This window comes from Rosa chinensis, chromosome 7, assembly GCF_002994745.2.
Source record: "Rosa chinensis cultivar Old Blush chromosome 7, RchiOBHm-V2, whole genome shotgun sequence".
NCBI lineage: Eukaryota > Viridiplantae > Streptophyta > Magnoliopsida > Rosales > Rosaceae > Rosa > Rosa chinensis.
In genome coordinates, this window is record NC_037094.1 from 1,887,925 (window position 1) to 1,909,752 (window position 21,828).

Here is a 21,828-nt window from a genome sequence, read left to right on the forward strand (position 1 = left end):
TGTCCCACCGAGGACGCTTTTTCTATCATTTTGCCATCTCTGGTCCTGCTCGCTGCATTTTCATTCCATGCGCTACTTGTAAACAATTTTCTCAAATCAGATTTCTTCTTCAAAATGCTGTCGATGGCAATGTGATTTGTCGCAAATCGAGTTTTACCCTGTCGAATCAAATCTCCCTTCGTGATGCTCCTCATTTCAGCCAGTACCCAACCATGATTGTAGATGTAGTTAGTTACACTTTGAGCCCATTTGATGACAGTGGAAACAGTCTCTTGCTTCCCGATATCTTCAAATATCAAATCGATGCAGTGGGCAGCACACGGGATCCAGAACAGCGGATATTTTTTCTGTAGTTCCCTTCCGGCCTTTTTAAATGTTGATGCATTGTCAGTGACAATCTAGACAACATTTTCTGGTCCAACATTTTGGATAATCTCATCTAACAATAGTTCTATGTACTGAGCATTTTTTTTCATATGTGAAGCATCTACAGACTTCAAAAACACAGTTGAACCTTTTGAATACACCATGAAATTTAGAATAGACATTTTGGTTGGGCCAGTCCATCCATCACACATGATAGTGCATCCATATATTTTCCAGGTTTCTCTGTGAGTATCCACATACCTTTTCATTTCTGTGTACTCATTCTCTAAGTAACGAGTCTGAATTTCATAGGAGGTAGGAAGCTTTACACCAGGACCTAAACAAGAAAATGATTTATTTTATAGGAATGTTCATTATTAAATTCTACTTAACATAATTGTCCATGAAGAAATATGTAAACACAATATAATTTACCTAGATTTCCAGCTGTAGTCAACATGTTTTGGAAATGTGGAGAATCAGCTTTGTTAAAAGGGACAGCATCATATATGTGGTATTTGGACACCATTGTTGCCAATAGTTCTCTACCACCATTTAGTAATGATTTAATTGTGCCTTATTTTGATTGACTATCTTTTGATGGCATTGCTACTGGAGGCTCAGGAAATGAGTACCGATAGGTTTTTAATCGATCAACTTGTACATATTATACTTATATATATTATATATGTTTGCTTTTTTTTAGAAGTACTATAACGTAGTCTATATATATAATCATTATTTTTTTTTTTTATAACGTAGAGAATTACTGAGTTTTTTTTTTATTTTTACCTCAAATTTTACAGATATTTCTTCACTTTATCGGGATATATCGTAAATATCTAATATATCGGAGATATTTGAAGATGTCGGAGAAATTTCGCAGAAACGGTGACAGATAAGATATTTACCCCCATAAATATATCGGTCCGTCGAAAAAAGGAGATATCGGGGGATATATCGGAGATATCGCAGAGATTTTGAACCTTGGTTGTAACTTGTGTGATGTAAATTTTGTGTTTTGTACACCCATATATGGTGTGATTTTACCTCTGACATACAGTTGATTGGACAAGTAAGATTATATGCTTGGCACTTGCTAGTTGCTAGGTAGCTCTAGTGTATATTTTATACTCAACACTATAGTAAATACTAAATAGATGGAACTAAAAAGTGGAAAAAAAGAGAAAATTTAAAATTATTATTATCAACCAGTAGAATTTAGAACTTGTGATGTAAATAATATACATTAGTATCACGTTAATTACATTAAAAAAAATTCATAAGTTTGGTAACTATGTTGATGATCATTTTTTTAATATCTTAGACTAGTTGTTAAAATGATTGGTTTTCACAAATTTTAGTTTAGTAATTCGAAGTATTGATACTTATGATTTAGTCTGTAATAAGAAAAATTGTCGAGTACAATGTTTTGGAATTGAAAACCAAATTATGTATTTAACATGATATAACATGGTTACTTTTTCTTATGCATTTCTTTAAATGAAAAGTTTTAATTTATAAATAGGATGTGCATGATTGCCCCATCCAATACTTTTTCCTTTCAATTCAGTGTGTCTTTGTCGTGGAATCTCTACCGGCATTAGCTTCTAGCCTTCTAGCACAAAACAAAAAAAAGAATCGATCAATGTCTTTGACATTGTTGTATATGGGAACGTGCACACATATTCCGTTGGCCAAAGTAAAAATAAAGATTCTCACCCTTTTGGAGAGATATCAAATTTGATCTTTTACTTTCATTAATAGGAAATTGCTAGTATCAAACAGTTTTTGGTCTTATTCCTTGCTCACTTTGAATAGAAAAAATGGAAGAGAATCAAGTTTACTTTATGTTTTGCGTATTGTTTTGGGTTAAACAGCTAAACAGAACATCGAGCAAGTCTGCAATGAGCGGAAGACAGCGAGCGAACCCTAGCGCTCGAGCAAGCGATGGCGGCAGTATTGGGCGGCGGCGTCTTCCTCTCGTCTCAGGTAGAGTAGGCCGATCTGGCCCTTGGTACGATCATCGTCGATGGTTGCAATGGTTTGGACCCTGGGGTTGTTTTCCGGGGGATGTTGGTGACGGGTTCTGGAGGATCTTTGCCCTCCTTGGTTCAGGCCGGTTGGACGGAGAGCGGGACGATGCGGTGTTGTCAGAACCGGTCCCTTCAGTCAGCGGCAAGGGGGGTTGGAGTTCGGAGGTGCAACTGGTTTTGCCATCGATGGGCTTCGCTCGTGCTCCGGCAAGGCGTGGTCGAGGATTGCTGCAGCAGACTAGGCTGTTGCTCGATATGATGTTGTGGCCGGATCTGCTGCCGGAGGACATGAAAGTGGCGGAGGCACAGGTGCAGCAGGCTTCTCCTTGGTTGGCCTAGGCTTGGGCCTGGGCTCACGCTTTGGCTGATGAGGCAAGAAAGTCTTCCTGTTGAGCAAGCTCTGATTTGGGTATCGGCCTTTGGGCTTGGGCTCAGGTCAAGGCACTCTGGGCCCTAAATATTTTAGGGTATTGAGCCTGTGTGAGGTTGGATAAATTTCTATGAGTCTTCTATGACGTTTTTAGTGTTTTGCTTGTACCACAATTGCGTGATTGGCAAGTGAGAGCTAGTTGAATGATTTCTTTCCGTAGGAGGCGAGGTTTTTTTATTCTTGTATAGGCTCTCTTAATTGTGAGCGTCTCAGAGATCATTAATGGTATGCTTTAGCTTAGATAGGTTATACCGGATTTTCTTGCCGAGTTTCTTATGTAAGTTTTGGTAGACTACAGCTTTTTTGCTGTTGATCTAATGATATCAACTTCTATTAAAAAAAAAAAAAAAACAGCTAAACAGAACAAGCTTGACTCTGTGTTGGTCTTGTTTACAGTGAATAACAGAAAGGTAACAAATCTGATTGATTCTTTGACAAACACAGTGTATAACTTTTGCATTTTCATATAGTTGTTATGAAAAGAAATATTCTATACTTGGTACCCAGCTTGGTTTAGGGTGTTTCTCAATCTTATTACGCCAAATAGACATTTTTGTGAGATATTGAAGGAAACTGAAAAGTAGTAAGAACTAGTAGTTAGTAACTACAATTATCAAGGTATACATAACATATGGACTCCTCAGTTGGAGCTGATTAGGTGGAAAACAAAACGATTATAGTCCGCTAAAATTATGCAAATTCAAGTTAACAAACAAGGTGTAATACAAAATGTAAATTTTTATTTTGAATATATTGTTAATATTCATCCATCTTTTTATCTGAGAAACTCTTGGATGTGGATGTGTCATATATAGCAGGGAGAAAAGAAACTAATGTCTTTTGTATGAAAAATAGTAAATAAGAAGAACATGTTATGTAACCGCCCCATTAAATGCTTTGCTTTTCAATTAATTTAGGGAGAATTTCACAAATTGTCACTAAACTATGACTCATTCAACACTTTGGTCACTGAAGTTTCAAATATATCATTTTGGTCACTCAACTATTGCACTGTCAATCACTTAAGTCACCCAAAGAATATTTTATATATTTTTTTTAGTGAAAAAAATTAACAAAATGACTTAAGTGATTGACAATGTAATAGTTGAGTGACCAAAGTGATATATTTGAACTTCAGTGACCAAAGTGTCGAATGAGTCATAGTTAGGAGTGGGCATAAACCGAACCGAAAGTTGAAAACCGGCCGAACCGGGCCGGAAAAACGGTCCGATAACCGAACCGGATGAGAAAAGCAGTAAAAAACTCATCAGCCAACCAGACCGGATCTTTTCGGTTCCGGACTGGTTCAACCTTTTAAACCGACCGAAGTCAACCGAATTTGACCGAATTTTAAATACATATATTTTTTTAATGTGTTGTCTCTCTCTTATTGGATGATTGTTGTTTATGTTGCACCTTACCACACACAATTGCAACTACGTACCTCATATAAATTCCTATAACCCTAGAGATATCAGCCTCATTCTCCACAATCTCACGCCCTCACTCTTATATCTCTCTCTCTTCAACTCTCATTCTCCGATTTCTTTATGTCTCTCGCCATATTCCACAAAAGATTGGGCCGCAAATAAAATTAGGCCATGTCCTTCGAGACTAGATGAGGAGATCTATGTTCTTCATCAAATCCGTCCACCGCGGCTAATCGACGGACTCTATCCCCCAGTTAAGGTCGTTGTTCTTGGTGTTCTCCATCATCTCCATCAGGTGTTCTTCTTCATTGTATGTAATATTCTATTCAATTTGGGTAGGGTGTTAGACTAATAGTTCAATTTTATCTCTTTTTAGGTTGAGATCAGATTGGGTTTATATTAGATATGATTATGATTATGGTTTATGATTTTTGAACTATGTATTGCAGGCTATGGAATCTTAGATCTGGAGGGGATGAGATGAAGCTTGAATTTTTTTCTTTTTCGATGCGATCTGGGAACCGAGAAGTTGTGTTTAAAGCTTTGATATTTTCTTGTTGCTATTATTTTTTTTTTCTTATGAATTTTGGCACTCTTGATTATAGCAAACCCAGTTCAATATGTTTGTTGAGATTAGTACTAAGCTTCAGAGTTTGATTTAGGATTGTTTGCTAAGATTATTGTATTTGTTTTTGTTTTCTTTTCTTTTGGTTAATAGTATGTACTATGTATCATTAGATCAGTCCCGGAAAAGAAAGTTTACAGCCACTCCTTCATGTGTTTCAAGTTGTGATCTTGAACTTGAAGCCCAGAAAATGAGTTTTATGTTCATCGGATATAATGATAAAAATTGGAATTGGTTAAGAATATGAATTAAAAAAAGAATACGAATTAAAAATATGAGAGATTCTCAAAAAAGAAAAAAAAATTAAAAATATGAGAGTGAAGGGCTCATAAAAACATTCAATTGCAAAAAGAAAAAGCCCATTAAAATTTGGAATAAAAAAGCCCATAAAAAACAGACACCGAATCGGGCCGAATTGAAAATTCGGTAACTCGAAGTTTTCGGCCCAGCCCATTCTCTTTCAGTTCTCGGTCCATATTTTGACCCAACCGACAAGTTCGGGTCGGATTCGGTTTTGGCCCAAAACTGAGCCGGCCCGACCCACGCTCACCCCTAGTCATAGTTGAGTGACCATTTGTGAAAATTTTCCATTAATTTAACTGCTGCTAGTTTAAAGGTCGACAGCTCTTCACTAGTTGACTATCCCGGTTGTGGAAATCCTTTTGGCATTGACGTTCATTTAGGGCGTTTGAAGTTTTGAACAATATAATCTCCAATTGAAGTAAAATCATGTATACGCTGATTCTCTTGACCAAAGTAGATAATCTCTCTCTTAACCTTCTAGAGTGATATCAAATTTGGATCATATTGACTGGAAAAAATGGGAGGAAGAGAAGTATCATGGCAAATCCACTTTTTGTTTTGAATTGTTTTAGGGTCAAAGCTAAAACAACCTGGTTTGACTATGTGTCAGTCTTGTTTGCAGTGAATCAAAGAAAAGTCAGAAAACTAACAAATATGATTCTTTGACAAACACATGGGGTATAAGAAAGCTCTTAATCATAGTTTAACAACTCCCCCTAACAGAGATATTCTTCTTAATTTTTCTTTAATAACATATTGGATTTTGGGATTATAATACTTTTGCTTATTTCATGGTTAAGCAATCTACAGGGCATGGGTGCCTGATAAGGCCAAAAGCCAAAGTTCAAAAGCACTTGTATAAAATTCAGGAAATGGCTGAGCTTGTGTAGGAACTAAAAAACAAAAAATAGCTAGGGCATCTACCAACATCCCAAAACAAGAGGCCAATATAAAACCAGAGATGTACAAATCAAAACCCACATAGATCAACAACATCATCCTTTCAATTTCTCAATTGAATTGAGTTGCAACTTGTGTGACTCTTTTGTAGAAGTGCTTTCATTTACCCAATCCTACACTTCTTTTTCCATTGCACGGTGATAAGATTGGAAAGGTGCTTTATACAAGCATAAAGTGGAATAAGGTTGTAGTAGAATATATAAAAGAGATGCATTCACAACTGACTTTCCGGCTCTAACATTTACTCTTGCGTAATCAAAGCTCAATTTCAGATTTCGTTCAGCTTTCTACGAGGCTGCCCATTCTAGCATTACACTCGTCCAAGTAAAGCCTAATTTAGGAATTCTGAAGGGATCCTAGTATTACTATCTCACCCATCAAACCAACATGAATTATGTGTTCAATTCTCTTGAGAAAAACAATATGTGACCTAAGGGGCTCAAGGTATTCAAGAATTAAGATAATTCTATTAGGAAGTCATAGAATCCAAGGCTACCAAGTTTTTGTCTTTATAGTTTATAATCACAAGCCCCCCAAACATTATTATCTAATATATTTTGTTTTGGCACATTTGAGAACCTTCCAAAATGTGTTCAAGGGTTTAAGGATTTTGTAATACAAATACAAATCCTCTTTCTTTATTGAGTTACAAAACCCTCAACTATAAACAAAATAAATGTTTGCTTTTTCGACTTTGCACATGGAGGCGGAGGCATGCAGGGCAAGGCTTTTATTGGCTATCCACTAGAACATGACTGCTTTTGAGTTTGAGAGCGATTGCTCCCCAGTAGTTACTGCATGACTTCATTAACGTGGAAGATAGAGATGAAATTGGGCGCATTATGGATGATTATAAGTTATTTTTGACATATTTTCACTCTGTTCATATTAGACATATCTTATGTGAAGCTGATGATGTTGCCAATAGATTAACGCACCTTGCTAACTTTAATTATCTTTTTAATGTTTGATTAGATAAGTCTCATGTTATTATTCGAGATGTACTCTACTAGGACTCTTGTACTGATGCTCGAGGTCAAGATTAATGTGGGTAGGAAAGGTGATGGGGTAGCACATTTGTTGGCTAACCATGCTTGTTCTATTAGACATCATGTTTTTTATTTTTCAACTCCATAATTTTTACAAGTTGCAATTGTAGCTGACCTTTGTACTGTGTAATCGTTTCTTCCTTTATTAAATGGCTGACCACCCTTGATTCAAAAAAAAAGATTTTATGTCTCTCTTGACGCATTTTGATTATTTTAATATAGTTAGACGTAGGGTTAAACCTCCTAACTTGACAGTGTTCCAAACTCCTTTCAAAACAAAAAAAAAATGCCAAAACCACTAAAATTCTAGATTATCCCTTAGAGCCTTATCCAATCAATCTTTTGGAACCATTTACCTTAGACCCCTAATTACAAACACTAATCCATCTAATCCAAAAAGCACAAAAAAGAAAAAGAACAAAAGCAAAGAACATTCCCCACCCAATAATGTACACAACCCCCTTCATATGATACCAACCAATGACTCACCAAATATTACATTTTCTTTTTATTGGTTTCCATTTCCATCATTGAAACAATAATTTACAACCCTACACCTAACCAAAAAAACAACCTTCTTTTTTTTTTTCAAAAAAAAAAAAAAAAAAAACTAAAAGGTAGTTGAGTTGGCAGCATGCAAGCTCCTACCAGGCCCAACTCGGTACCGGGTTCCCGCGCCGAGCCCAACTCCAGTACCCGAATCCAAAACCCCCTCCCAATCCGGCTCACCATCGTCCGCCCTCCCTCCTCCTCCTCCGCCGCCGCCTCTCATGATCATCAACAGCCTCTTGGCCTTCTCCCTCGCCCTCTCGCTCCCTCTCTTCTCCACCTCACTCAACACCTCCACCGCCTTCGCCTCCCTCGCCAGCCCCCGAAACCTCATCGACCCGTGGCTCAGCGCGTACAGCGCCGCCACGCAGTTCTCGCGCGTCGACTCCGAGTCCAACTCGTTCCTCCTCAGCATCCCGACCAAACACTCCACCGCGTTCGCGTCCAGCATCGCCGACCTCCCCTCGCCGCAGATCGCCAGGTTGCACAGTATCAACAAAACCCGACCCGCCGACCTGGGCGCCTTCGACAGCGCCAGAAGCGTCGGCACCGCGTTCAGCTTCACGAGTTTGATGCGGTTGCTCTCCACCAGCGTCAGGTGGTAGAGCGCCAGAGCCGAGTCGTGGCGCGTGCGCTCACTCTCCGACCTTACCAGCGAGTGCATGAGCGGCGGCAACGCGCCGAGGACTCCGATCGCCATCTTGTTGTCTTCTTCCAAGGCTAGGCTGAAGAGCGCGCCGGCGGCGTGCTCCTGCGACTCGCCGGATCCGCTTTTCAAAACGTCGACCAGCGGCGGGACGAATCCCGACCGCACGATCTTCACCTTGTTCGGCTTCTCCAGCGAGAGGTTGACCAGCGACGCGGCGGCGTTGACCTGGACGGTGCTGTAGCGCGAGACGATCAGAGATCGGAGGGCCGAGAGCAGCCGCGGCGTGCAGAGCGAAACCCTGAGCTCCTCTTTCGTCCTGGTCAGCTTCCTCAGTGAAATCACCGCCTCTTCTTGCTCGACTATGACGGAGCTACTGAGCTTCGTCATCAATTCTTCCTCCTCCGCACTTAAATGAATCGAATCGGAATTGGAATTGGAATTGGAATTGGGATTTAGGGTTTCGAGTTCGACAATTTCAGAGGAAGAAGGCGAGGAGGAGTAACACGACGGCCGAGTCGCGAAGGGAAGAGGAGTGTAAGGACTTGGGGAGGCGATGACGACGGACTCTTCCGACGAGCTGGAGTAGAAATGGTCGACGCGGCCGCGGCCGAGCTCGGTGGCGGCGTGTGAGAACATAATCGGCGGCCGCTCCGCCACGCCTTTAAGCAATTCCCTCTCGGAAACCCTAATTCCCTGATCGACCCTGCTGTCCTCCATCAGGGCCCGGACGTTCTTCTCGACGGAGGCCAAATCCGGCGGGTGGGGGCGGTCGGAGTGGTGTTGGTCGCACCAATTGAGGATGGTGGTCTTGATTGCCATGTTGGGGATTAAGTTGGAGAAATCGGGCCGGGTGCCGTCGGGGAGCTCGGGCGCGTAGCCGAATTCGCGGCAGACTTGGACGGAGCGGCGCTCGAATGTCTGGCCGGAGGCGACGATGACCGGGTCGGACATTAAAGACCCGGAAATAGGACAGAGGAACTCTTTGGGCGGCTGCTTTCCGGAGGAGGTGGAGCGGTAGAAGGAGATCTTCCACCTGTGCTTCCCATTACCACCCATCGTAGTGGTTACCGTGTTTCTGTGGGTTTTGAGGAACCTGGGCTTTGCGAAGTGAGTGGACTTGGGAGCTTAGCTAAAGCTTAAAGCGCTTCAGCTTCTGGGGGACGTTTAAGCTTTTTTGGGTTTTAGCTATATCTTGGTCTCTAGGGTGTCTGAGCTGTTTGTTTGACCAGTCATGGGTCGTCTTGGGAACCCGCTTTATGGCGCAAAATTATTAGAATTACTGTGTTTCATCCTCCAAAGGAGGCAAAAGTCATTTTTGTTTATTTTTTACTTTTTTATTTTTTTTATTTTGAGATATCTGTATAATTTACCGTGAATTATTACTCATATTTGTGCGATGCATGGGATAATAATCAATCAAAGAAGAATGTGGAAGTTTCCTTATCACCCACTTCTTCAATATTATATATATATACACACACACACATTTTTACTATGACAATCATTTGAGATAATATCGTGCGTTTTAGATAAGATTTACTTAAGAAAGATAGTTTGAGAAATCTATATGCGCTTGGTTTTATAGATAGATAGATAGAGTCCTATCAAATTGTAACAAAGAAATAATTTAATCTGATAAAATATTACGTCCAATTACAATATCGTATTGGTTTTTCAAAAATTAGGGTCGAATAAGTTGCTTTAAAAGCAAACTTTTGAGCAGATTAGGCTGACTAAAACAGATAAATTAAAGAAACAAGCTAGGACAATGATGAACAAACAAAAAAAAAAAACATTTGACGTTGTATTTTAAAGGTGTGGTGTCTGACATTATGTTTTGTAATGTGAATGCAACAGCATGTTAGATGGAGAAATGTATTGCCACTAAAAGCTTAACATGATAGTTAAATATGATTGCAAACAACTTGTGCTAGATTGTTTATACTTTACAGTGAGATATTGCTTGTTTTGGGAGTTGGGAGTAGGTAGAGATAAGAATATGCATCATACATGTTTTACTTTAGTACATTTGTCACTAAATTCAACTACATTTGATCACATAGTTTAAATTTTCAGGATATTAATGATTTTAAGTTCTTATCGTAGTTCAGATAAATTAAAATATATTGTTTTTAGGATTATTATCATAAATGGTACCTGAACTATACCTCAATTTTATCGATGGTATCTGAACTTTAATTTTGATCACAACCAGTACCCGAACTTTTCGATTTCATTTTAAATCGTACCTAGAGCCACCTCCGGTCAATATTCCGACTAAAAATGACATGTGAGACAATCATAGTGATGATTTTTGATGATTTCAAGAGTTGCAATCATATATAGTGATTATTTTTTGGTAATAGACTTGACTTGAACTTGAATTTTTTTTTTTTATTATTTTTTTTTATTTGACTTTTTTTGCCTGAATAGTGAACAAAGGTGGCCTTAGGTACCATTTAAAATGAAGTCAAAAAGTTCGAGTACTGATTGTAATCAAAATTGAAGTTCAGGTACCATCGATAAAATAGAGGATAATTTCATGTACCATTTATGATAATAACCCTTGTTTTTAATATCTCCGGCCACCGTCCAATAATATAACTTGCCAGAACAATATTGAATCATGTTAGTTTGATGGTTAAATTGTGTTATTTCTGGAGGGCCTAAAAATAAAGCAAACATGTAACAAGCACACCCTTCTCTTCGATCAACTTGCTATTATCTAAAAAAAACAGAATGACAGTTGGTCTTACGTACTAAATTAATCCGAGAAATGGCTGTTCTTGTAGTTGAAGAATGAAGATAACTCGATCACACTCTTCTGAGTCACACCTACGCAAGTCAGCTTACGCATGCATACACAGTGAGTGACACAGATCATGTTCGTGCTTCGTAGAGTTGATTTGAAAGAGTCGTAACTTCTCTCATGGTAGCTGTCATATATATGATGCCAACCCTTAAGCCTGAGCTGAGTGATCCATCATGAACCATTTATAAAGAATTGCAGCAACTGCTACTGGCAGTGGTTATGACTTAGGATCAGAGAGGAACAAGTCCCAGATCATAATCAGAAGCATGAAATAAGGGATTCTGTGGTCGTTCCTGGTTTGCAAGATATTATTTTGATTTTGATATATAGTTGAGTTGGTGGAATATATGGCTTCGATCAATGATCAATCAGAGGTTTAGGGTTTAATTAATGTAATATTGTCAGCTCTATATATCATCATGATGATCACACGACCCCAACAAGTTAATTGCATTTGCGTTCTAGCTATTCCTTATTTAAACCAATGACAAGTCAGGCAACATACTGCCAGCTAGAATCAATCAATCATATCAGATCCGCACAAGTCGGAGCGTTTTAGGGTTTGGGTAAAACAGAGTCTCTCGTCGCGCTTGTCCGGCGGCATCCTCAAGACGACGACGGCTCCTTGCCTAGTCGGAGTGAGATGGGTGTAGCCGGACGGGCTATGGTGATGTTGGTTCGTAGTTCTCGGTGGAAGATGCGGTGCCTCTGTCTCTTGTCTTCTCTGGCGAAATCGATGGTGGCTTCAAAGAGATCGTGGTGGTGGGTTGGTGTTCTATGGCAGATCGCTAGACCATGGTTGAGGGTTCTTCAGTATATGAGTCAGATCAGGTCAATTTCTACGATTTTGGGTGGATCTAGGTTTGGATTATTGGGAACAATCTTCAAGGGCTAGATTAATATGCGAAGGCGATACTGGAATTGGCAGCGGTGGGCACGGTGGTTGGCGGTGCACAGCGTCGTGGTCTTCAATTGTTGGTTTGCTCTGATGTCTTCAGGCGATGTGTGGTGGTCTGCTATTGGAGGGGATGTGCAAAAGTTTTTCGTACTACGGCGGCGGCCTTGCCTTTGGGCAACGCTGTGTAGTTATGTGATTATGGGCACCAACCTCACTATGTGGTGTTCTTCTTGGCCGGAGTTAGAACTTTGGCTATGGAAGATGAAGGCTGATGCCGGCATTGACTCCTGCTATCTTTTAATTGTTTTTTGTTTTTTTAGGTTTTCGTCTTTAGTTTTTTGGCTAGGTCTTTTGAGTCCCTACTCTCTCGAGCTAGGGTTTGGGATTATTAGTGATATGGTTGTGTTATCATGGTGTCACTCTCAAAGACTATTGGAATTATTCTCGGTATCATCTTATGGTCGAGGTATTGGGGAAGAGCTCCTGCACGTGGTCTGGCGGTTTTAGGTCACGGTGTTGAAGGGAGTCATTTTCTTCTTGAGATTGGCTATGAGGAGGTATGGAGACTTCTGGGTTGGTTTATCTGATGAGCTATTGCTACGACCTTACTTCCGAGGACTATATGTGATATTATCGGTGGTTTCTGGTGGTCAATATGGCAGCGATTTATCCTTGTACGTGGTCTGGATACTTTGGGACACGGTATGGAGGAGGATGACATGGTTGTTCTTAGTATTGGCGGCGAGATTTTATCGTGACTCTCGGGATTGGTATTGTTATGTAGCCCGAGGAAATGGGTGATTAGTTTGGTTAGGGGTTGGGCCCATTTGGCTCATGGATGTCATGGTTGTTAACGGACCCGTAACTGAGGTTGTTTTTAGGGAGGAGAGTGGGGAACTTATGTCCACCACCGGTCAGTCCCGTTTTATGTAATCTATCTTGGAATAAAAGTTTTTTCATTCTCAAAAAAAAAAAAAAAAAAAAGTCAGGCAACATACTAAATTACATGAAAGACAATTAGTCTCTCCCAGGAAAGGGATGCCCTAGCTAGACTACTCGTTGAGTGAGTCAAGTAATTACTTTAAATAATCAGCAGATTATCCAGATCAAATTTCGAATCGATTAATAAATCCCATATTGCTTTTTAGCAAATAAAGTAATCGGATTAAGTGACATGAATCCCGCAAAAGAATTACGAGATTTTTTGTTCATCTTTAGACTTAACCCTCTTTTATGTAACTCGATCCCAAACTATTAGAGTGTATAATAACTTTCGGATAGTGTGAATAACATTCGAAATTATGAATTAAGCAGGCCAATCAAATAATAATTACCAAAACAATATTACATGACCATGAGATGGCATGGTGAATCTGCAGATGAGAGGAACATTCTTGAGAACAGAGATTGCAATGGCCACAGTTTAATATTTGTGTCACAAATCTCAATCACATCTTCAAGTACTTTTCTATTTAAAGACAACTCAGAAGCTTTGAAACTAACCAAGTTTCCAGAAATATAATACACTCATAAACAGTCAACAACCGCACAGCTTGCAAAAATGTATTTACTCCAAAAGGCCAAAACTATGTAACTCAGATTTACACATGTTAACAAACACAAACACCTAGGATTCTACTTGAATAGAAGAAACTAATTCTACAAGGAACAGAACGAATGCATCAAAACAAGTAAACAACAACTGTTGGTACTCTTTCCAAAGAAAGAAGAACCAAAAATTGGGAACAAATGACAAAAAAAATATATTGGGAACGCTCCGAGACCATTGGATATGAGCCTTTTGTATCCTATCCCAACTTGCAGGCCTAATCCATTATCCATGGTTATAGTTGGGTTGTAAATCCATGACCACAATTTAGGCCCTACTTCGACTACTGAGTCGAGGTCAATGGCCAACTAGCTAGTTACCGAGAGTAGCTGCATTTTAGAAGCAACCTGTTCAGTGCTTCAACCTCATTTTGATAGTAACAAAGATTACAGATCAGTCCTAGGACAAAAATTGACCATACAAGACGATTCTGCACAAATTTGAGTATATAGTTCTTGCACTACCGGGGAGGTCATAGACTAATCGGCCAATGGCACCCTCTGAACTTCAGACCCCCACTCTATTCAAATACATGCATGTATAGTATGGAATGAAAAAAAAAAAAAAAACACAAGGGACTCGGATTCAAAAGGCGATCAAGTAACATGATAATGTCATCGAATTTTGTCCCTATATCTAACCAACACTAAAAAGGCAATTGCAATAATGCAGATCATGTACGTTAACTTGATGATCTGATTTTTGCTTTGTAATGTTGTTTGTAATTAGCATTCAAACCGAAGAAAAAAGTGTTGCTGTACTTTGATTTATTAGGCATGCGCATGCCTAATAAAAGCACGAGTCTCACTACATTTCAACCCACATCTCCGTGAAAATTTCCTTTTCATTGTATTCCAACTACATACTTTTCTTTTTCGAGTAAGAATTTTTGACTATGCTACTACGGAGAGGTATACATTTTGCTCCTTAATCTATGCAAATGCAACCTAATTAAAGTACATTACTGTCGTTTAGAGATGGATCCAGTAACATATGCAAGCATATGAAGATGCATATATAAGCATGATTAAGTTCACAAAAGAAACGTACTTTGTGATTGGTTTACTTTAATAAAAAAACCCCAAAAAATATCTGCCATATATGTTCCACAATTAATATTCCACATGCAGGATGCAAAAGTAGTACTGGATATTACCAGAACTGGACAGACTGATACTGAAGGCATGCCTAAGCTTAATCATTAAATCTTCTTCTTGAATGAGGAAAACAACTATTTGAGATATTATTATAGTGTTTGTACATTGGAAAGAATAAAACCAATAATGAAACAGGCAAAGAAATATTCCTGCAAGGACAAGAAACATGTTTCACTAACTTGTAAAACATCTTCATCAATAAATATAGCCATTCATATATCTTTTGGCTTCACATAATGATCATTTTTCTTCTGAACAACAGTTGATAAGATAATACGTACAAATAACCATAAAAGAAGAGCTTTCCTTGACATGATCGATGAGCTGAGAGACTTTGAATAATTTAATCAGATGGGATGATTATACATGAAGATTGATCTTGATAGCAGATGTCATTATTTAAAGTAAAACCAAATCAAATGACCAAACCCTAGAAAGCAGAAAGGAAAAAGAAAAGAAAAAACATGCCTAATATTGAATAAAGAACATAAGCAAACCGATTATGATCACTGCTTCATTAATAAACAGCAAGAGTTCTAACATATAGCTGATTAAATATGATGATCGGTAGAAGAAGATCACATGTTAATCTAACTGAAACTAGAGAGAGAGAGAGATGGAGAGCGAAATTTACTTAAAATAAGCTAGCTAGGGTAAAGATGAAGAAACCCTTTGAATGAAAAGTAGCCAAAAATTCACAAGGTATGTGGATTTGCTAGCTAAGCTAGGTTGATGTAGTTAAGCTAGCAAATGATCGGACCGAGACGCTTGATTCCCCTTTGAGCCAAAGATCAGTTCTGGATCCCTCGTTTCGGAGAAGATCGAAAAACGACCCTTTACTCATACAATCACAAGTATAGCTCATGATCATAAGCAGTACCAGTATCAGTACTAGTAGTAGTGAAGCTCAAACCAGCAGCTCCCTCTTCCTCTTCTTCTTCTTCACCTTCTTCACCTTCACCTTCTTTTTCTTCTTCTTCTTCTTCTTCTTCTTCTTCTTGGTGTTGATGAGCTTGTGTTTGTTTTGGTGGTGAGTGGTGAAGATGATGATGATAAAAGAGTAGGGGATGGGGGTAATCATGATAGTTCATGATGATGATGATGAGGGTGGTATAGAGAGTCAGAGCTGCTGAGAAGGCCAAATAGGAGAGCATCATAATTAGTAGCTGTTGGGTTTTTTTCTGTTTCAAACTTTGAGCTTAAATCCAAAGCTGCTAGCTATTATTGCGTTTTTATGATCACCAAGCCTTGTTGTTGGTGCTAGCTAAGCTTAACTTTTTCCTTGCCCCCCACACTCTCACAGCTCCTGTTCCAAATAAAAGAGGTTTGCATTTTCTATGGAGAAAAGGAATCAGCTGCAGCAATTGTTGGAAACCTTGGTTCCAACACCCCAATCAACTTACCTCCAAATGCTTACTTTTGTTAATTTGCATAATTATTAATTCTTTCTTTAAGATGGATGATAGTATATACTATATACCGACATTATCTTACTAATTAGAGATAAATAAATAAACAAATATTATTAATAGATTATATAACGAACAAGATTTGTGATTGATACAGTAAAATTACACCTATACATGTCTTTTTTTTTGTGGTAATTGAGATTCTAAGACTTGGAAAGCTCAGCTGTGATGTACTTTGTAGTCAATGTTTTCCTGGTTCTTTTGTTCATTCAGAGGCTCTATTATATGATGTCTACAGTAAAAGGCTGTTTGTGACTGCATATATATGGAGTTTATGAAATCCTCAAAGCTTAGCTTTATTGGGTCTAGTTAAAGATGCAATTGGCAGGCCAACATCAGATTTATAAGTAGTATACTAGTTACATAGTATATAATATATGAAATGGATTAAGACTGTGACAGAGGAATCTAGAACTGGGAAATGACAGAACCATATACAAGAGAATCAAAAAATCCCAAAATAATACATGCTGGTACTTCTGCAAAAGCATTTCGGTCTCTCTCTCTCTTTTTTTTTTGAGGGTTAGAAAAGCAGTGTGGTGTTTAATTAGTAACTCAATATTCAATCTTCTTATCTATCAATAAAAAACAAAGGTATTCTTTTTTATTTTTTATATTGGAAGCATGAAGATTGAAATTTGAGGGAGCTAGCTAGCTGGGAATTTCTCTCTCTCTCTCTCTCTCTCTCTCTCTCTCTATATATATATATATTCCTCTTGAGACAAAAGATAAGATTCCCAGACGAGCATATTTTGATCAATGGGCCATCTCCGTAGTCAGTACCAACCTGTAACCTGTTCCAATCACCTTGAGGATGATCAAAGCAATCAATCAATTAATCATTCATTCTTTTATATACATGGTGTTTGTGTAGTTTGTTGTGCAGGTGAAAATATGAAAATCCCAAATCCTGAACAAGGCATGCAGGAATATTCAATCTTAGCGGCAGCGCGCAACCTCACAATTAGAGACTTTATCAGAGGAACCAGCTCATACTTCTACTTTAATAACTATAGTAATATAATATGCGCATATGCTTATACTATTTTTATCTTTTTCATAGAAGGTAATTGATAAAGTAATTTGAAGTTCATATCCAGAACCAATTAATAATGGATGGAGTGGCCTAAATCCTTATAAACTTCCCATGTGGGATGTATCCAAGCCCAAACCCTTATAAACTCATAGACAATGTCTCATTTTTCCCATGTGGGATGTATATATTCTCAACAGTAATTTATCGAACACCATATGTCCATATCTTAGCATTGTTGCATATTAATTTGATACTTTCTTAGTATCTCGATCTCGCCCCTTTTGGAAGCCTCTTTTCAGCATTGTAATAAACATCTGGCCCATCTTACACTAGCCTCTTTGCACACCTCTTGGTTTCTTAGCATCTCTTATCTCTTCTGAAGCGTTTTTCATAAATTTCAACAAGCATCTAACCCTTGGCAACCTTAAGAAAAACAGTTAAACATAGAGGTACTGTGAATGATGGAGAAGGATGCTCCATTAATACCCCTAAATCCTCCATCAAGTCAGTGCTGCCTGTGAAGATTAATAACCACTCAGACTAAACATCCAAACAGTAAAGTTAAGGACACAAACTGGGGCTATAATACAAAACAATGACTTTTATGTTTTGACTCTGCTAAAGTTAACAACTTTGAACCAGCCTTTTGTTCCACTTTGTGCTTTTGTAGGTATTACCACCAATGTAGTCCGATTGAAAAAAAAAAGAAAAAAAAAAGAAAAAAGGAGAACCGGCCTAGCTACAGCAACAAAAAAGCAAACATTTTTCCGGGGATTCAAATCTTTTTAGCACCAAACAAAGTCCTAAACCAAAGCTCACAAAAGTTCACAGTATTTCATGTCTCCCAGTCTTTATCAGTGCTTATTAACTTTGATCATCCATGGATCCAACAAACAAGAAACTCATTCCCACACCACTTCATGTTAATATTCCATAAAAGTAGAATCATAATTATATTTTTCCAACACAGTGCCAATTCATATAGATGATGATGGTTCTGGTTTAGTAATTACCCAGTACAGCCATAGCTGTAATTCAATATCCCAAGTTCACTGTTCACCCCCAATCACTGTTTGCTATCTACTTTTTGTGATTCACCTACAGTGTTCATGACAATAGGCAATGAGGATCCTATATAGTATATACCAAAGAGAAGGGAGAAGAAAACCAAAAAGGTCGTAGTGAGTCTCCTATGACTGTCAACAGGAAAAAAGTGAGTTTGATTCTTCAAGCACTATGACCTGCTAGGGTTTTGAAGGCTGGATATCATCATTACGATGAGAAAGTGGGTTGACACCACCCTCCATTTTAAAGCTGTGTAAATAAGTAATAATCAAACTGACAAGCAGAGCATGCACTCAAACTTTTACTGTTTATATTAGCTTAATAGCTTTGGGTGTCAGTGGCAACTGTGGCATTGAGAAGCCCATGTAGTTTTACAGTCCATGCCCAATCCATACTCTTAGTGATTATATGTTTAGTGGATCAGGCCCAGCTACTGATTTATGGTCACCCGTCACCCGCAATTTTCCCCCAAAAATTAAAAAGGGCAGGAGAACTTTTCAGCCAGAGAGAGCGGGGACGGAATTCAACTTTGTAAGTTTGTTAAAAAAAAATTGAGTCTAAATTTTTGAGTTATGAAAGTGCTTAAAAATTATGACTTAAGAATATGAAGATTTTGGTGAGAAAATAAAAATATACAATTTTAGCAAAAAAAAAAAAAATTGCTATAGTCCACAGTTTTGAGTGAAAAACCAGAATTTTTATTTTATTTTATTGGAGTAAAAAAGGGAAAATAGTGCATCATCACTTATTTTTTTTTGAGAATACATCACCACTTATTTTCTAACAAAGAGAAGGACGAGAAACAATTCATCATTATCACAAAACCAAAAAATGAGAAGTTGAGGAGAAATTTAAAATAACACATATTCATGTCACGTGGTAAGACCGATTTAACACTCAATATTTAAATAGAAAATATCAAAACTACCATCTCCGCCGTCTACTATAATGTAATTGATAGGTCGAAACAATGCTGCAGAACGCAACTGTCCCATTTACGACAAAAATGGGAAGGGCATTTTCTTTTTCAATAAACGAAATCCATCAACGCCAAGAGGCAACAGCAATTTCATGAGCCTTTGAGGCTTAGAGAGCCCACATAATCCATCATCTGTCACAATAAACAAGAAACAAGCCCAATATATACATAACAAACGAAATTGGCCAATTGGGCGCGCGCTAAGATGTTGTTGTTGGTTAGCCGTTGCGCACTAGTCCCATTCTCTCTGGGGACTTTCTTCAAACACCTTCCGCGCCCAAAACCCAGTCCCATCTTTCCCTCCACAATCACACCCAAAACCCTAACCACCGCCACAATCCACTGCTCCTCTCACTTCGAAGCCTTGGACTCCCGCCAAAAACACCAAATCCATCTCTACGTCGACACCCTTCTCGAATGGAACCAGGTCTTTTCCTCTCTCACACTCTCACACCAATCCGCCGTTGAAATGTGTGAGCATAGGATTGATAAAGTTGTCGTCTTTGCAGAGAATGAACTTGACCGCGGTCAGAGAAGAGGGTGAGGTAATGGAGAGGCACATTGAAGACTCGCTGGCGATCATACCGCCCATAACAGACTCTTATCTCTCGCATTGTGGCGCCTCGTGTGGGAATGTCAGCGTTGTGGATGTGGGAAGCGGCGCGGGCCTGCCCGGGTTGGTTTTGGCCATTGCTTGCCCGGGTAAATATATCTGTTTTTGCTTAAAGTTGTTTTCTTTTGTAATTGGGATGGTTAAATTACTTGTTTGCTGGATTGGTGGTGTAGAATGGAAAGTGACCCTGATGGAGTCAATGAACAAAAGATGTGTTTTTTTGGAGCATGCTGTTAATCATGTTGGTTTATCAAACGTGGAGATTGTTAGAGGAAGAGCAGAGGTATTGTTTCTTGTGTTTTGCTGGTTTCTGAGGAAGGTTTAGTCTTTTGTGGTCACACAAACACATACGGATAGAAATTGGTTGGCGTTAAAGTAAGTGTTTCAAATTTTGTTATAGGACAGAACTTGGGTCAGGATGTGTGCTTCAGGGAGAAATATGATGTAGCAGTGGCCAGAGCGGTTGCGGAGATGAGAATTTTGGGTAGGAATGTAAACGTCTTTGTCTTGGTTTCGTGCGTGGATTTTCAATACTTAAAAGACTGGTTTCCTTACGTTGAGTTGTTGATTTTTTGTTACTTCGGTGGTCAGCGGAATACTGTCTTCCTCTGGTTCGCGTTGGTGGCTTGTTTGTAGCTGCAAAGGGCCATGATCCTCAGGTTGGTTCTGCACATACCAACCAATCATTTAGCCTTACTAAAGAGCAACATATTATATGCAAAACTTTTGTACATTTTCAAGTCTTATCTCATAAATCGGTTCTTTCTGAAGTTTCATTATAGAATGCACCATGTCATGTAAATTGTTTAACAATTTTGCTTGTACATGTTCTCTGGACCTTTAAACACTCTGGCAACATGTTGAACTGTCCATTGTTTCTTGAATTAACTTTCTAGACATGAGCTATTAATCAATCCGTAATATTGTACATTTGAACAGATGGAAATTAGGAATGCAGAAAAAGCAATTCAAATTTTGGGTGCTTCCATATCACAACTGTGCCCAGGTATGTCTTATTTCCAATTTGAAAGAAAATCAACCACTAATATGTATGATGGACATCACTAAATTGTTTCTATTGATGTAACCTCTATCTGTACCCAGTGGAATCTCACAGCCCATATGGACAAAGAACGGCCATTGTATGTCTGAAAACCAGTCCCACCCCAAAGAAGTATCCTCGTGATCCAGGTACCCCGGTGAAAGTACCACTATGAATAGACGAATAGTTCATGTGCCCAATTCGAATGTAATATTTTGTTGGCCTGCCATTTCCCCTCAGCCCCTCTTAATTTTTCTATGCAACTTCACTTTGGAAACAAAAACGCTGCATCTGAATAAAATTGCTTTTGGTCCACCGTTGTCCATTATGATTGATTAAGTCTAATCAGCCATGCACTTATTCTTCTTTGACTGTTTCTGGTGTTGATTAGTCGAGGCATTTCTGCGAATAAGTATGCATTTTATAAACTAAGAGATATTTCATGTAATCCCCCTTTGGCTTTTCTAGACCTACGTAACTAACACTTCACTCACAGGAGTGACAGGACTTTACATGGGTGAAACTTTTTTAGTAAAATACAAAGTGATGTTGTCCATGTACAGGGTGATTATACAGAAGAAATGGATTCCTATAGGGTTAGGAACTGCTAACTTTTAAAAATGTAAAAAACCAACAACTCAATTATTGAAGTAGAACTTGGGAGACTACTCCCAGAGCAGTAACCACTTTTAATTAGTATTTGCATGATAATTAATTTAATGTATTTTTCCCTGAATGATGCTGCTTTGTG

At 38.6% G+C, this 21,828-nt stretch overlaps 2 protein-coding genes and 1 long non-coding RNA gene across 3 annotated transcripts; 2 read left to right on the forward strand and 1 right to left on the reverse strand.

Moving 5' to 3' along the window:
• Positions 1 to 4,332: 4,332 nt before the first annotated feature.
• Positions 4,333 to 4,898, forward strand: LOC121050353. Its single transcript, XR_005802751.1, has 2 exons — positions 4,333 to 4,557; positions 4,712 to 4,898. It is a non-coding gene; the product is annotated as an uncharacterized LOC121050353 (long non-coding RNA).
• Positions 4,899 to 7,647: 2,749 nt separating this feature from the next.
• LOC112178352 (U-box domain-containing protein 38) lies at positions 7,648 to 9,613 on the reverse strand. The gene has a single exon (XM_024316510.2). The coding sequence runs from the start codon at positions 9,451 to 9,453 to the stop codon at positions 7,810 to 7,812; it is 1,644 nt and encodes a 547-aa protein (XP_024172278.1). The 5' UTR covers positions 9,454 to 9,613; the 3' UTR covers positions 7,648 to 7,809.
• A 9,943-nt stretch (positions 9,614 to 19,556) lies between these two features.
• On the forward strand, positions 19,557 to 21,390 carry LOC112179915 (ribosomal RNA small subunit methyltransferase G). Its single transcript, XM_024318404.2, has 7 exons — positions 19,557 to 19,849; positions 19,932 to 20,124; positions 20,209 to 20,318; positions 20,441 to 20,519; positions 20,627 to 20,694; positions 20,975 to 21,041; positions 21,140 to 21,390. The coding sequence occupies exons 1-7, from the start codon at positions 19,628 to 19,630 to the stop codon at positions 21,250 to 21,252; spliced, it is 852 nt and encodes a 283-aa protein (XP_024174172.1). The 5' UTR covers positions 19,557 to 19,627; the 3' UTR covers positions 21,253 to 21,390.
• Positions 21,391 to 21,828: the final 438 nt, after the last annotated feature.

What these genes read in the sequence shown, in the direction of transcription:
- LOC112178352 (XM_024316510.2), bottom strand. Translation starts at nt 9,453, where the DNA reads ATGGGTGGTAATGGGAAGCACAGGTGGAAGATCTCCTTCTACCGCTCC.
- LOC112179915 (XM_024318404.2), top strand. Translation starts at nt 19,628, where the DNA reads ATGTTGTTGTTGGTTAGCCGTTGCGCACTAGTCCCATTCTCTCTGGGG. An exon ending in TTGTTAGAGGAAGAGCAGAG is followed by an intron (nt 20,319 to 20,440) that starts GTATTGTTTCTT and finishes GTTATAGGACAG; the next exon opens with AACTTGGGTCAGGATGTGTG. An exon ending in CAAAGGGCCATGATCCTCAG is followed by an intron (nt 20,695 to 20,974) that starts GTTGGTTCTGCA and finishes ACATTTGAACAG; the next exon opens with ATGGAAATTAGGAATGCAGA.